Source organism: Piliocolobus tephrosceles, chromosome 4 (assembly GCF_002776525.5).
Source record: "Piliocolobus tephrosceles isolate RC106 chromosome 4, ASM277652v3, whole genome shotgun sequence".
In the NCBI taxonomy this organism is placed as follows: domain Eukaryota; kingdom Metazoa; phylum Chordata; class Mammalia; order Primates; family Cercopithecidae; genus Piliocolobus; species Piliocolobus tephrosceles.
Genome location: NC_045437.1, coordinates 114,214,441 through 114,229,617, shown reverse-complemented (window position 1 = coordinate 114,229,617; position 15,177 = coordinate 114,214,441). Strand labels below are relative to the sequence as shown.

The 15,177-nt window shown below is 51.4% G+C and overlaps 2 protein-coding genes across 3 annotated transcripts; one reads left to right on the top strand and one right to left on the bottom strand.

Annotated features, from left to right (window-relative positions):
* Positions 1–1,465: 1,465 nt before the first annotated feature.
* NOP16 (NOP16 nucleolar protein) lies at positions 1,466–6,878 on the bottom strand. Of its 2 annotated transcripts, XM_023184997.2 has the most exons (5): positions 6,574–6,782; positions 6,376–6,484; positions 5,001–5,070; positions 2,762–2,868; positions 1,466–1,910 (listed from the first exon to the last, which is right to left on the bottom strand). In XM_023184997.2, exons 1-5 carry the CDS (start codon positions 6,678–6,680, stop codon positions 1,767–1,769), a joined length of 537 nt encoding a protein of 178 aa, XP_023040765.1. In that variant the 5' UTR covers positions 6,681–6,782; the 3' UTR covers positions 1,466–1,766. The 2 variants fall into 2 exon arrangements, with proteins under 2 accessions (XP_023040765.1, XP_023040764.1); XM_023184996.1 differs by having other exon boundaries at positions 6,376–6,878.
* Positions 6,879–6,888: 10 nt separating this feature from the next.
* Positions 6,889–7,892, top strand: HIGD2A (HIG1 hypoxia inducible domain family member 2A). Its single transcript, XM_023184998.2, has 2 exons — positions 6,889–7,109; positions 7,467–7,892. Exons 1-2 carry the CDS (start codon positions 6,956–6,958, stop codon positions 7,631–7,633), a joined length of 321 nt encoding a protein of 106 aa, XP_023040766.1. The 5' UTR covers positions 6,889–6,955; the 3' UTR covers positions 7,634–7,892.
* Positions 7,893–15,177: the final 7,285 nt, after the last annotated feature.

The following is a 15,177-nucleotide window of genomic DNA, read 5'->3' as shown; positions in this document are numbered from 1 at the left end:
GGCTCTCTCAGCCTGACTTGATGGTGTGGGACTGAAGGGCAGCCTTCAGGGGTCCTTAAAGGGGAAAACAGCAAGCAGAAAGCCTAGGCTTAGTTGTTGGACAGACTTCAAATCCCACCTCGACTCCTTGTAGCCTGCTTCCTTACCTGTAAGATGAGGATAAAACCATGTATCATACAAGATTTCACATGAAATGATCTATGGAAAAAAAGCAAGCCCTCCTTTTTGAGAACAATGAGTGACAAGAGACAGCTGATAGGTGACTCTGAGAAACCCTGGGAATGAGGTTTTTGTATGACTAATAGTTGGGGATCAAGTATCAGGACTTAAGAAAATGCCCAGTGTCCACTCCATACCCTGCTCGTGATCCTGCTACATTGTGGACATCACCTCATGCCACCGAATCAGGCAAGCCTGGCCCCAAAGGATGGCCATGCCATGTGTAACCCAGTGCTTGGCATACAACAGAGTAGGATTCACCAGTCCACCAGTCCCAGAAGCCAGATTGGGGGCCTCGGATTCACTTCGGACCAAGGCCAATATAAGCAATCCAAAGAAAAGCAGAGGAGGCAGCTCACTCAGAGTCCGGCGGAGCTCCTTACCCTCCAAGCTCCTTACCCTCCGCCAGTAAAGCCACAGCTGGCCTCAGGCTAGGGCCCCACCAGCCCCCCAGCCTAGGGGTGGGACTAGCGTGGCCAAGGCAGGCCCCTTCCAAGCAGCCCACGGTTCCTGGGGAGCTTCTGTAGAGGTGAGAGGAACTGCTTGTGGGGAAAAGAGAGGTCAGCCTGTTGCTGTGTTATTATAGATAGAAGTAAGTTTAAGAGACTCCATTTGGCTCCGTATTTGAGATGCTGTTAATCTGTGACTCTACTCCCAATCTTGTCCTTGCTAGAAACATGGCTGTGGTAATTAAGGTTGAAAGGATTTTGGACTGTAAGGAATGTGCTTTGTTAGGCAAATGTTTAACGCCTGCTTGTGGTTGAAGGTCAGTACCATTCTCTTAAATCACAGTAAAAGAAAAACATCTGTCTCCTGCCCGTCCCTGGGAAAATGGAACATCTCCGTGTATCTGGATGTCTTACTGCTGATTTACTCCCTTATCTTTTTTGCAATAAATACTGAGGGAACTCAGAGACCGGTGCCAGTGTGGGTCCTCTGTAAGCACAGCACTGGTCCCCTGGGCCCCGCTTTTCTTTCTCTGTACTTTGTCTCTGTGTCTTCTTTCTTTTCTCAAGTCTCTCGTTCCACCTAGCGAGAAGCACCCACAGGTGTGGAGGGGCAGGCCACCCCTTCACTGCTGTGTGGGGAATGGGCAGACAGCAATCAGGAAGAGGCTGGGGGCTGTGCCTAGAAGAGCATGTGAACGTAGCACTTGCTGAAGGCGGAATGGCCCCCCAGCCCCGGTAGAGGTGCTTTTCGCTGGGGTAGCCCCAGGGTTTGGCTGAGAGCAGAAAATACAAAATCATCAGAGAAGCAAAATACCTTTGTTTTATTATGTACACACTATATATAAAAACCACCTACCCTGAAAACAGCAGATTCTGGCTTTTCCATGAACCTCCAGACGAATATAAATTGGAGCCTCTGAGAACAGTTCCTTCCCCAGAGCAGGGAGTGTGCGTGTGTGTGTGCGTGTGTAACCTTCTGATGCCATGGGACCTGGCCAGCGCCTCTGGAGCCACACAGCCCTCCTTGCCTTACACCCTGACTCCAGCTTCACTGGTCTGGGGCAGGCCTCGGCCTGGGGCAGCTGTGATGTAAACCAGTCACTCAACCTCCATCTTATTCTTCTGCAAAGAATCAAGGAAGTCTTGCCACTCTGCTGGGTAAAAGCGTTTATAGACATTGATCTTATTCCGAATCTGTTTTGGAGTATCTTGATAGTAATTCTTCTCATCATGGGCCATGGCCTAAGAAAGGAGAAGAGCTACTTTAAGAGAGGGCTAGACAGGCAAAGGCTGAAACCTTAGCTCATCCTGAATTAGGCAAGCCACTTGCTGTCTACCCCTGAGGTCCAGAATCCTAACCTCAAAGGCTGTGGTGCACCAGGCACAGTGGCTCACGCCTGTACTCCCAACACTCTGGGAGACCGAGGTGGGAGGATCTCTTGAGCCCAGGAGTTCCAGGCCACCCTGGGCAACATAGTGAGACCCTGTCTCTCCAAAAACAATAAATTGACCATCCTGTGGTCCCAGCTATTTGGGAGGCTGAGGCAGGAGGACTGTTTCAGCCTGGGAGGTTGAGGCTGTAGTGAGCCATGATCACACCACTGCACTCCACCCTGGGTGACAGAGTGAGACTCTGTCTCAAAAAAAGACCAGGAAGGCCTGAGAGTCCAGTGGGCCAGAGAGGAGCTGGGGCCAGCTGAGGAGCTCGTGATGCATCATAGCCAACTAATCCCACCTGGGTCCAAGGGTCCACTGTTTGTAGCCAGATCTTTCCACTGTTAAGGAAGCCAAAAATAGACTTCCAGCCTGGGTGACAGAGTGAGATTCTGTCTCAAAAACAAAAACACACCAAAAACACCATATACAAACAAAACATTTATCTGTGAGTGAGACAGGAACCAAGGCCACTCAGTCTATCCTTGCCATAAGCATTCGTTCGAGTTAAGTCCCTGTCAGTAGGATCCATTTCCTAGAGTCTTTTTCCTCCCTTTCTTTGCACTCAGTTTCAGAACACAGGTGCTGCACAAGCAGATCAAGCCGCGAATGGTCCAGGGCACCTTCCCAGCCAGCCCACATGGCCTCAGCCGGCTCACCTTATAGTCCTCTCCGTGGTTCTCCACCATGTAGCGTACGTAGTCAATGAGGTCCCGAGACAGAGTATTTCCTTTCTTTTCTGGAAGGCTGGCTTCTGCCTCCAGGTCTGGAATGATGACAGAAGCGGGGAAACAGGGAATGAGGCTTTGCTTTCTGTGCTCTTTGAGCTGTCCAATCACCCCTTCACCCACTCCCAAGCCACAAGACCCACCACACCAACCACCTGGGGGTCTTTGCCTCCCCATTCCCCAATTCATTGCTGGAACCTTCTTCGGCCCCTTGGATCCCAGACTCTGTCTCCTATGACCCAATCATCTACCAGTATGGCAACTTTTTGAAAGGGAAGTCACTTCTCTCTGGGCCTCAGGTGGATTTACACGGAAGGTAACAAACTAATAACCTCTACTTAGTGGCAGGTCTCAGGACAGAGATGAAGGCACATACCTGCCCACAGGACAGGGCTCCCTTCCAGCTATAAGCCACTCAAAGAAGCTCTTGATGTATTATTGCAACACATGAAATCGGACGGTCTAAATATGTGAGATCTAGAGCTTCCGGGTCTGGGACCTGAAGCTGGGCCCTGGCACCTTAATAGTGCTCCATGGGAGAAAAAAAGCCAGGATGTGGAGCCAACTGATGGCTTCATTTTAAAAATAGGCAGGCAAATCCTACTCCATTTCTCATCTAGGAAGGGAGAGAAAGAGCTACCTCAGAGAAAGGAAGTAGGCAAATAATATCCAGGGGTTAGGTCCTATTGTATATAAAATTATCTTTGACATGGTTGCCAGGGGTTGGAGGTAGGGGAAGACGGGGAGTTGTTTAATGGGTATAGTTTGAGTTTTGCAAAATGAAAGGTTATAGGGACCTGTTGCACAACAAAGTGAGTATATTTGACTGAACAGTACACTCAAAAATGGTTAGGATCGTGACTTTCATGTATTTTTTAACCACAATTTAAATTTTTTTTTTTTGTTTTTTTGATACGAAGTCTCGCTTTGTCGCCCAGGCTGCAGTGCAGTGGGGCGATCTTGGCTCACTGCAAGCTCCGCCTCCCAGGTTCACGCTATTCTCCTGCCTCAGCCTCCCGAGTAGCTGGGACTACAGGCGCCCGCCACCACGCCCGGCTAATTTTTTTGTATTTTTAGTAGAAACGGGGTTTCACCGTGTTAGTCAGGATGGTTTCGATCTCCTGACCTCGTGATCCGCCCGCCTCAGCCTCCCAAAGTGCTGGGATGACAGGCGTGAGCCACCGCACCCGGCCTAAAATTTTAAAAAATATTTCTGTTTGACTACAGTAAGTACACATGGCTTTGTTTATACAATCCTGTGCAGTAATTCTCATGAGAACCACTGAGATAAAGACAGGAACTCAAGGATTTCTGTATCAAATGTCTGGCCATTCAAATCCTTTATCTTCAGGGGAGCTGCTTAAACTCCCTGACAGGTAAGGGAAGGATGAATGAAGAATTCTAGAGTATTCCCACTTTCCTGTAGGGTTTACTCTCCTCTGTTTTAGCATTCACTCTCTCTTTTTTTTTTTTTTTTTTTTTTTTTTTTGAGGCAGAGTCTCGTCGCCCGGGCTGGAGTGCGGTGGCCTGATCTCAGCTCACTGCAAGCTCCGCCTCCCGGATTTTTACGCCATTCTCCTGCCTCAGCCTCCCGAGTAGCTGGGACTACAGGCGCCTGCCACCTCGCCCGGCTAGTTTTTTTTGTATTTTTAGTAGAGACGAGGTTTCACCATGTTAGCCAGGATGGTCTCGATCTCCTGACCTTGTGATCCGCCCGTCTCGGCCTCCCAAAGTGCTGGGATTACAGGCTTGAGCCACCGCGCCCGGCCAGCATTCACTCTCTATAGCCTTAATATATGTAAAATCGATTTTGTCATTGGAAACATTTATTGAGATGGTGGAATCCCTAAAAATCAGTTCATCCTTAAATTCATGATAAGCCGTACACATGCCTGAGATTTACTAGTTTCTCTTCTATTCTCCCAGGCACCTAGCTACATCCTCCCTGAACATCTCTGATCTTAGTTCACACAGTAAGGTCAGGGTTTAGTCAGTACAGTGAAAAATGACCCAGCCAGGACACAGTCCTAACTCTGTGAACTTTGAACCAGCTCACTTCTTCTCTCTGAAACTTGGTTTCTCCATCTGCAAAATGAGAACATCTTTGGGCCCTTCCCAGTTTCCCACAGTGCAGGACAGTGACCTAAAGGAATATATGGACCAAACCCACCATTCAGCACATAGGGCTTCCGCACAAGCTCCTTAGGCCTCTCCTCTATGTCCACCTCCATGGCCTTCACCTGCAGAGAACAGAGTCCTTGAGACCACAGTCCTTGAGACCAGAAGGATGAGGGAAAGTTAGAGACTCCTGCTTATCCCAACACAACTACTAACCCATAAGAATCCCTGCCCAAGGTTAGGTAGAAGTAGGTAACAATGAGAACTAATGCCCTGGAGGCTTTTTTTCTCTTTCTTTTTGAGACAGAGTCTCGTTCTGTTGCCCAGGTTCCAATGCAGTGGCGCAATCTTGGTTGACTGCAACCTCCCCCCGGGGTTCAAGTGATCTCCTGCCTCAGCCTCCCAAGTAGCTGGGATTACAATCGTGCGCCACCACGCCCAGCTAAATTTCGTGTTTTTAGTACAGATGGGTTTTTGCCATGTTGGCCAGGCCAGTCTCAAACTCCTGGCCTCAAGTAATCCGTCTGTGCCTTTTACCCCCAACATAACCTTGGTGAAAAGAACTTTGTGTTTTGTTCTCTACTAAATCCCCACGGTGCTTTAGGATGTGACATGTTCTCAATAATTAGTTAACCTAATGAATGGGCTTGCTGAATGCATTTGTCCCATTGCCTTAGGCAAGTTTCTTTTTATTCTTTCATGCCAGAGGAAAATGGCACTGCCATTTCTTGAATAAATGTGAGGCTACAGCCACATGGGTTAGATAATCTCTAAGGCAAGGAGTGTTATACCCATTTTATAGATAGGCAGAGAAAGATGAATTGCTTGCTTTTCTTTTGGGAATCTAGATTCTTTTAATAGTTGAAGCCTCCAGGGGGCCAGGTGGATCACTTGAGGCCCAGCCTGGCCAACATGGCGAAACCCTGTCTCTACTAAAAAGACAAAAATTAGCCAGGTGTGGTGGCACACGCTTGTAACCCCCGCTACTTGGGACGCTGAGGTGGGAGATCGCTTGAACCTGGGGAGATTGCAGTCAGGGAAGTCTAGGGAAGCCTCAGACAAAGGATGACAGAACAACAAAGAAAAGGTGTAAAGATCTCCAACTCTTACGCAGTACTAATTAGCGAAGTTAAGGGTAGAAAAAGATACATTAAGGAAAATACCGTTGGGATGCCAATGGGTTAATTTCAGAGAAGAAAGACTGAGTAGAGAGGGTGTGGGAAATGTGTGCAGGGGAGGGAGTGTGACGAAGGTCGTCAAGAGACCCGTGATCACAGTCAGTTGAGCGTTCCAACTGTGGGGAGGTCGAAAACTCGGGAAGAGTCTGAGGGAAGGTATGGGCAGTACCAAGCAAGTTCTGAAACCTAGGTCAGTATGGCGGGGGAAGAGTGAAGAAGTCAAGGACCGAGACCCTGCCATGTCAGTACCTTTCTCTTACGGAGGGGCACCGCCCTGTTGGGGTCCACAGCCAACCCCATCTCGGCCAGGTTCTGCCGCACCGATTTAGCGTGGTCCCAGGCATGTCGGATGTGGGAGCTACGGGCAAAGAGAGACATCGTAGATCCGTCATCTCGCGGACCTTCCCGGCCGAGGCCCACCGCCACCCGGAACCCCAGCCCCCTCACCATTCGATCCGCGGCGCTGCCTTCCGTCGAGCATTCCGGTTCAGACGCTTTCGGTTGACATTGTAACCAAACTTCTGCCTCCGGGTTTTGCCCTTGGCCTTGGGCATTGCGCTGACCAAGGCACCAGCAGCTCAAAGTGCCTCTCACTGTCAGACCTCGTGTAACAAACTCTTTCCGGAAGGCGTGCACAAGGCTTTGCGGGCATTTGGGGAAATGTAGTCCTTTCGTAGCGCTACCGTTCTGAGCATACGACTCCCAGGATGCAACGAGCATCTGCGCCTGCGTACAGCGCTCAATCTATTCGTTTCCCCGCCCCTTTCATGACCTTTACAAGGAGGCAGAGCTCGGAGTCCCTGTTTTCTCGTGCTGCTGTGGCCCGGACATGGCGACTCCCGGCCCTGTGATTCCGGAGGTTCCTTTTGAACCATCGAAGCCTCCAGTCATTGAGGGGCTTAGCCCCACTGTTTACAGGAATCCAGAGAGTTTCAAGGAAAAGTTCCTTCGCAAGACCCGCGAGAACCCGGTGGTACCCATAGGTAAGTGGGTGCTGTAGGAACTGCACAAGGAGAGGAGAGTGATGTCGGAGGGAAAGAAGTAGAGGAGGACCAGAGCACTAGCGGGGAGCGGAATGAGAGCGGACCAGAGAAGTAACGAGGCGGCGGGGCGGTGAGGGGCGAAACTGATTGGAGCGGGAGCAGCGGGTTTAGGGGGCGGGATGTGGGGCCTAGGATTGGGAGGACTCTGTAACTAGGAGGACCTCACCTCGACCTACCCTTTCCGCCCTACCTCCGCTGTGATCCAGAGATCTTGGCTTGGGGGAAGCTAGACCTAAAGCGGAGAATGACCTGCGGGGCCCGACCTGCTGTTTCCCCGTTGCTTTGTCCCCTCCTCAGGTTGCCTGGCCACGGTGGCCGCCCTCACCTACGGCCTCTACTCCTTCTACCGGGGCGACAGCCAGCGCTCTCAGCTCATGATGCGCACCCGGATCGCCGCCCAGGGTTTCACGGTCACAGCCCTCTTGCTGGGTATAGCTGTCACCGCTATGAAGTCTCGACCCTGAGCCCAAGGTCTGGCCTTGAAAGCTCCACAGAAATGATTCCAAAACCCAGGAGCAACCACTGGCCCTACCATGGGACTTACTCCCTCCTCTCCTTTGAGAGGCCCATGTGTCTTTGGGGGAGGAAGTGACCCTTTGTGTAACCGTAACTGAAAGTTTTTTCAAAAATCCTAGATTCTGTTGTTTGAATGTTACATACTTCTATTTGTGCCACATCTCCCCTCCACTCCTCTGCTTAATAAACTCTAAAAATCCACTTGTAGTATGGTGAATTCAGTATCATCCCCATGGTTTTTGGTCTTTGATTTTGAAGGAAACAGACTTTAGACTGGTGTGGCGCTTAGAAATCGTGTAGTCTAGTTATTCCCGAACTTTCCTAGTAACAGCCACCCAGGGCACTTTGAAAGCAGAGATTTGGCCGGACGCGGTGGCTCACACCTCTAATCCCAGCACTTTGGGAGGCTGAAGCAGGCGGATCACCTGAGGTCAAGAGTTCAAGACCAGCCTGACCAACATGGAGAAACCCCATCTCTACTAAAACTACAAAATTAGCTGGGCGTGGTGGTACATGCCTGTAATCCCAGCTACTCGAGAGGCTGAGGCAGGAGAATCATTTGAACCCAGGAGGCAGAGGTTTCGGTGAGCTGAGATCCCGCCATTGCACTCCAGCCTAGACAACAAGAGCAAAACCTCATCTGTAAAAAAAAAAAAAAAAAAGAATCTCAAGGTCACTCCTTGCAAGGTCTACCCAGCAGTTTTTCAAACTTTCAGTAGGACAACCTTCCTTCAGATGAGGCCTCCTATAGTCAGGTCAGAGACAGGGTTCTGCTCTCCACTCCACCATCAGTTCCTCACCCTGCTCCCACCTCCCGAGAGTCTGTGGGGTTCCACTGATCTAGACTATCTAGTGTTTTGGTTTTTTTTGTTTGTTTGTTTTTGTTTTTTTTGGGACAGAGTCTCTGTCAGCCAGGCTGGAGTGCAATGGCACAATCTCTGCTCACTGCAACCTCTACCTCCCGGGCTCAAGCAATTCTCCTGCCTCAGCCTTCCGAGTAGCTGGGATAACAGGTGCACCACCACACCTGGCTAATTTTTGTATTTTGTATTTTTAGTAGAATACTGAAACAACACGGTTTCACCATGTTGGCCAGGCTGGTCTTGAACTCCTGACCTCAGGTAATCCACCTGCCTCAGCCTCCCAAAGTGCTGGGATTACAGATGTGAGCCACCACGCCCGGCATAGACCATCTGGTTCTTGACACAGTATAGAAGAGGAAACAGGCTGAGCAGCAGTCTGGTACAGTGGGAAGAACACAGTCCCAAAGCTGCTCTCCAGCGATTTGTGTACGTAATGTTTGAGGGTTCTGGAAGAGGCTGAGGACCTGAGCAAACTCTGGAGGAGAGGTGGCCTGTGAGTTCTTCCTTCATGGAAAGTCTCAAACAGGCATTCCTGGTCTGTGGTCAGCTCTCCTCCAACGCTCTTCCTGGGTGCGATTCTACTGTTTTCAACACCAGCTTCAAGCTGGCAGAAGGAAAAAGGGAGTGAAGCCACACCCCTTCTTGAACCCCCCAGGAGTCTAGATCTCAGAGTGGAGGGCTGTACTAGGGCCAGCTAAGTGTCTCGCCTCCACCATGTTCTGTCAGCTTTGAGGCAGAGCTGATAGGTGTAGAGTAGTGCACTGTGGTGACTCTTGGCCTCCAGATACAAGACAAGGACATGGAGTGGTGAGGACTGTGACACTTTTAAAGAGGATGACCACTGTTTGTAAGTGTTGGTGTCATGGTGTCCCCCTCCAAAAATGTTGAAGTCCTTTTAGTTCCTTAGAATATGACCTTAGGCTGGGTGCTATGGCTCATCCCGGTAATCCCAGCACTTTTGAAGGCCAAAGTGGGTAAATCGCTTGTGCACAGGAGTTGGAGCCCAGCCTGGGTGACATGGCAAAGCCCCATCTCTACTAAAAATGCAAAGATTAGCCGAATGTGGTGGCACATGCCTGTAGTCCCAGCTACCTGAGAGGCTGAGGTGGAAGGATCGCCTGACCCAAGGAAGTTGAGGCTGCAGTGAGCCGAGATTGTGCCACTACACTCCAGCCTCAGTGAAAAAGTGAGACCCTGTTTGAGAAGAAAAAAAAAGGACGATTTGGCCACAAAGACAGATACACCTATAAGGCAATGTGCAGACAGCCATCTGATAGGGGCAGGATTGCAGTGATGCATCTGCCAGCCAAGGGATGCCTGAGGCTACCAGAAGCCAGAAGCAGGTGGAACAGACCCTTCCCCAGCTCCTTCAGAGGGAGCATGGCTCTGCCACAGCTTGATTTCAGATTTCTGGCCTCAAGAACTATGAGACGATAAACTTCTGTTCTAAGCCAGCTAGTTCACGTACCTTCTTACAGAAGCCCCAGGAAGCTAATATTTACTGGCAATTACTGAAATCTTTTTAAACATCATGCAGGTCGTGAGCGTCCTGTTTGCAAACTCTGCTGAAGGGGAAGAAGGTGTGGTCACTGGTTGTTTATCCCCAATCCACAGATGGGCCCAGCCGAAGGAGGAAGCGAAACACACAGGGCAGTGGACCCTCCACATGCAGAGGGTCCCAGCCAACCCCGAGGAAGGGAGTCTCATGGGTCTTCAGGGCTCTTACCCAGGCTTAGAAGGAAGCTACCACCAGGAACCTCTGGTCTTGCTTTTCCCTCCCACTACAAGCCACTTCCCCTCTGGGAACCTTGGTGTCCTTGGCTCTATGATGAGAATAACGGAATTTACCTCACAGACTTGTTAAAGGCTCGAGGTTACAAAAGCATTCTGCGAGAGGCTGTCTTTCCTCCTGGAGATGGAGGCAACAGACACAGACAACTTGAGGCTGCCACTTGGCTGGGAAACGGGGAAACACGCTCACCTTCTTTCAAGGCCATGAAGCTGGGAAAGTTCTAAGCACAAACTGAGCCCCGACACCAGTTGAGGCTTCCAGAGAAATGAGAATGATAATAAATAGGTGTAAAAAGAGTTAACAACACACCCTTTAAGCCAAGAAAAAAAAATACATCAGGAGGGACAGTCACAATTGAGTAGACTGAGAGGAGGTGTGAGGGGCTGGACCATAGGGCCAGGAGGGAGTGAGGGGTGAGAGGGGTGAGGGTCCCCCTCCCAGCGCCTGGAGATGGGGAGGAGTGGAATAGGCTGTGGGTAGCAGCGGCTGCGAGTCTCCACCCCGACCAAAGCAGCTGCTCCTCCTCTGCCCAGGCCCGGCCCGTGCTCTGTGGCCATGCACCTAGCAGGCACCTAGCGGGACAGTGGCGTCTGCTTCAGGGACATGAGCACCGAGCGCAGGCGGGACACATCTTTGCACTGCTTGCTGCTCTTGGGGTTGAAGTCACATAGCTGGGCCACCTTCTCCCACTCTGTGCCCGGGGTCTCCTCCTTGGATTCCTTCACGAAAGCCTCCTCGGATGCCCTGCAGGTGGAGAGAGGAAGGGGGTTTTATAGCAGTCTGCCTTTCCCCAGCCTTTCCCTTGAGCAAGGCTGCTTTGCCCAGCCTACTCTGGGGCACTTTGTCCTCCCCAGCCTTGTGCCCCCCTGACTTCAGAGGAGGGCAGCCTTGGCACAAGAGGAAGCCTAGCTTGGTCCTGAGGCAGGACCTTGCTATCACCTCTTCCTGGAACACGCTTCCCCCAGACTTGCTCCTGGCTTGCTGCTTCTTGCCATTCAGGTCTCAGTGCAGGCCTTACCTGCTCAGAAAGGTCTTCCCAGCCTAGGCACCTTCTGGTCATTACCTCCCCATCAGGAGTTCCCAACCTGGGGTTCCTGACACCTAAAGACCCTTGGAGGACCGAATGCAGGACCTTAGCTATTTTCACCATTTCCAAAAGCTTGGCAGAAGTAGGACATTGACTAACCACCTAACAGAAGCGCCTAGTTCAGCACTGCCCGAATGCTCTGTGTGAGGATTCTCCAGAAAGACTGTGGTCAAATACCTATGGAAAACCCAGCTAGAGGATCTTTACAGCAAGACTTTCAAAGCCTTTAATATGCTGTGTGCATCGTGACCCTCCAAGGTGGGTATGTGACGGAATCTACCACATCCCAAGCATATTTCACTACAGAGCCCCTTGTAGCCCAGAACCACCATTGTCTCTATGGTGTCTCTATGGAGCCACAGCCTGGGGCATGAACGCTCCACTGGAGTCTGCTTTTGGTTGGAATCAAGTTAGGATGAAAACTGGCGGTCCTTCATCAGAAGTTCTAGTTGACGGTTACAGAAGCCACTGACTAAGGGACAGTGGGGAAACAAGTAAATATAGTATAGTGAACAAAATCTAACGTGGGACTCATTAACAGAAAGACAATAAGGGATGCTCAGGTGAGGAGAGCTGGGTCTATGTTCTGTTTGGCCAGTGAGGGTCCCTCAGAAGTCCCCGGAAGCTCCCTCTCCATCTCAAGCAGGACCGGTTCTGCCAATGCCAGACACGACTGATGGCAGGAGCTCTCCACGGAAGAGCTGACCCCGGATCAGGTGACCTGGCCCCTCTCGAGCAATGCTGGCTGTGTGCTCATTTTGTAGCCTGTAAAATGAGGATCATAGCTCTGCCCTACCAACTATTTCACTGGCCTGAGAATTCAATGAGGTAGCAAGTGGGCCTGGGAAAAAGAGAAGTGCCGCGTGGAGCTGGGTGGCAAGTGGGGATGAGGGAAGCTATCCTAGGAGCTGTCCCTTCAGGGTCCAGAGGCTCACCTCCGTCCTTGCAGCTCAAAGTGTCCATGGTCCAATGGCATCAGCATGACGACACAGTTTGTCAGAAATGCTGACCCTTGGGCCTCCCCACAGTCCTGCTGAATCGGAACCGGGGTTTTCACCAGACCCCCTGGTAATTCACAGGCATGTGAAAGTTTGAGTCTGGGTGCAGTGGCTCACGCCTGTAATCCCTATACTTTGGGAGGCAGAGGCAGGTGGATCACTTGAGGTCAGGGATTCGAGACCGGCCTGGCCAACATGGTGAAACCCCATTGCCACTAAAAATACAAAAAATTAGCTGGGTGTGGTGGCAGCCACCTGTAATCCCAGCTGCTCAGGAGGCTGAGGCAGGAGAATTGCTTGAACCCAGGAGGCGGAGGTTGCAGTGAGCTGAGATCATGCCACTGCACTCCAGCCTGGGTGACAGAGCGAGACTCCGTCTTAAAAAAAAAAAAAAAAAAAGTTTGAGAAGCCCTGGTCTATATTCTCTCTTCAGGGCTCTCCTGGGTGCTCTCTGGGCCATTTGCTCAGGCTCAACAGAAGCACTGAGCACCCTGTGGTATTTCACAGCACCCATGCCCATCTGACATCCCCATCCCTTGCTGGAAGCCTCCCGTGGCTCCCCACTGCCTTCTGGATCAAGTCTGAGCTCAGCCTTGGCACAACAGGAGTTTTGCAACCAGCCCCAAGCCAACCACCTCCCAGCCTCAGCTCCCACCCATCCCCACCATTCCGGCCTGTAGAGCTTCAGCCACTGCAGCCAGCTGGGCCTTTTCTCTCCGGATGCCTTGGCCCCAGCCGCTCCTCCTACCTTCTCTTCCCACCCTCCCTGTCCAGCAAACTCCTTCTCACACTGGAAGGTCAGCTGAAGGTCTTGCATCTCTGAAGCCTGCCCAGGCTCCCCAGGCAGACAGTGGCTTCCAGAGCTCACTGTGTCCTTCCACGAGGCCCTTATCCCAACACACTCCAGACCACGAGCACCGTGGGGGGGGGGGGGGGGCGGCCTGTGGGTGTCTTACCAATCTGGCACAAGGCAAGTGCCAATGAGTACTAAATGAGGGAGAGTAGAAGGAAGCAGACGAAGGCTCTGGTGTGCTCTGTGCCCTGTGAGAGGAGGCTTAGCCTCGACACACAACAGGCTGCGAGGGCACACCTAGAGTAAAGAACAGAAAGCACTTTCTCTTCAGCTCCAGAATCCCCAGCGCCACCCTCCAGGATGCCTCTACCAATCAACTGAGGTTGGCATGAGATAAAACCTGTTTGCCAACCCTGGTCTTGATTACTCATCACACCAAGTAGACCCAAACCTGAAACGTGAGCGGGCCTGTGGTGGTCTGGGCAGGGGCTGATGGCCAAAGTCAGTGCACTGGGGCAGGAGGAAGAGATGGATGTCACAGAGGAGCAGCTCTTGTCCTTCACATGCCTCCAGCATCCCATGCTCAGTGTCTGTTTTGTTCAATAAAAGACCCCTTCAGTCGGGCACAGTGACTCACACCTGTAATCCCAGCACTTTGGGAGGCCGAGGTGGGTGGATCACCTGAGGTCGGGAGTTTGAGACCAGCTTGGCCAACATGGTGAAACCCTGTCTCTATTAAAAATACAAAAATTAGTTGGGCATGGTGGCATGCGCCTGTAATCTGACCTACTCAGGAGGCTGAGGCAGGAAAATCGCTTGAACCCAAGAGGTGGAGGTTGCAGTGAGCCGAGACTGTACTACTGCACTCCAGCCTGGGTGGCAAGAGCAAAATTCCATCCCCCCCCCCAAAAAAAAAACAAAACTCTTCACCCCACACACTCACCAAGAGATATCTCAGAGGGAGGGAGTTTGGGTGGCTTGCCACTTGCCCCTCCCACATGGGAATGAGTGCCAAGCACATTCCTTTCTCTGCCTTTATCCTGCAGGGCTCTGATTTAGCCAAGCAGCCTCCAATTCGCTGGAGGGAGGGAGGTGGTTGGTGCCTGCACCCACCAGGGCATTTGCTTCCTGCTCTGACCATTGCTCCGAGCCTAGCCACACTCACTTATATCCCACAAGCAGGAAACTCAAGAAACTGTGGTGGCCATTCCCTCTCTAGCTCCCCCGACAGAGAAGCAAAAGAGACACGTACACGTAGCCGATGATATCAGCATCTGGCTGCTGGTAGAATGCTTTGTCAGCGATCCTTGAGGGAAAGGTTGAGGGAAGGGGTTAGGTGGGGGAAGACAGATGGCAAGACAGACAGGCAGGCAGAAGGTTAGAGAGAGACAGAGAGAGAGCCAGCATTAGTACCTCCAGTGGGAGAAGTGTTAGGAAGCATAGTTCTGGAAGGCTCAGCAATGATCCACAGACCCAAATAGGAGAATGGGGACCTTCACCCTGGCCCCAGCGCCTTCTCTAAAATCCATCCCTGATCATGTTACTCCTGTTTAGACACCTTCAGTGGCTCCCCACCGCCCATGTCACTGCCCAGCTCATCAGCCAAGGCCCTTACAATGTGAGCCCACAGGTTCCTGCCTTCTCTCCCACCACTCCCTGGCCCCGTTGCCCAATACATCACATTTTTTTCTTTCGTACCTAGGTCTAGAATGCGCCCCCCTACCCCTGCCCTTTTTTCTCCGATGACCTCCTAGTCATCTTCCAAAGCCCAAGTCCCAAGACACAGAGGTCCCTCCCTGACCTGTTTCCTTGCTTCCATGGCCTTCGTGCAGAGGGCCCTAGTGTATTCGAGCTCAGTCAAACATGTATGTTTTTCTCCTCTGTGCCCTTTGAGGACGTAAGACTGGGTCCTCCTTATCTCCATCTCCTCAGTGCCTACCCCAGAGCCTGGCATACAGC

What these genes read in the sequence shown, in the direction of transcription:
- NOP16 (XM_023184996.1), bottom strand. Translation starts at nt 6,846, where the DNA reads ATGCTCGTTGCATCCTGGGAGTCGTATGCTCAGAACGGTAGCGCTACG. An exon ending in TGCCCCTCCGTAAGAGAAAG is followed by an intron (nt 5,071 to 6,375) that starts GTACTGACATGG and finishes TGTTCTCTGCAG; the next exon opens with GTGAAGGCCATGGAGGTGGA. An exon ending in ACCACGGAGAGGACTATAAG is followed by an intron (nt 1,911 to 2,761) that starts GTGAGCCGGCTG and finishes CTCCTTTCTTAG; the next exon opens with GCCATGGCCCATGATGAGAA.
- HIGD2A (XM_023184998.2), top strand. Translation starts at nt 6,956, where the DNA reads ATGGCGACTCCCGGCCCTGTGATTCCGGAGGTTCCTTTTGAACCATCG. An exon ending in GAACCCGGTGGTACCCATAG is followed by an intron (nt 7,110 to 7,466) that starts GTAAGTGGGTGC and finishes TCCCCTCCTCAG; the next exon opens with GTTGCCTGGCCACGGTGGCC.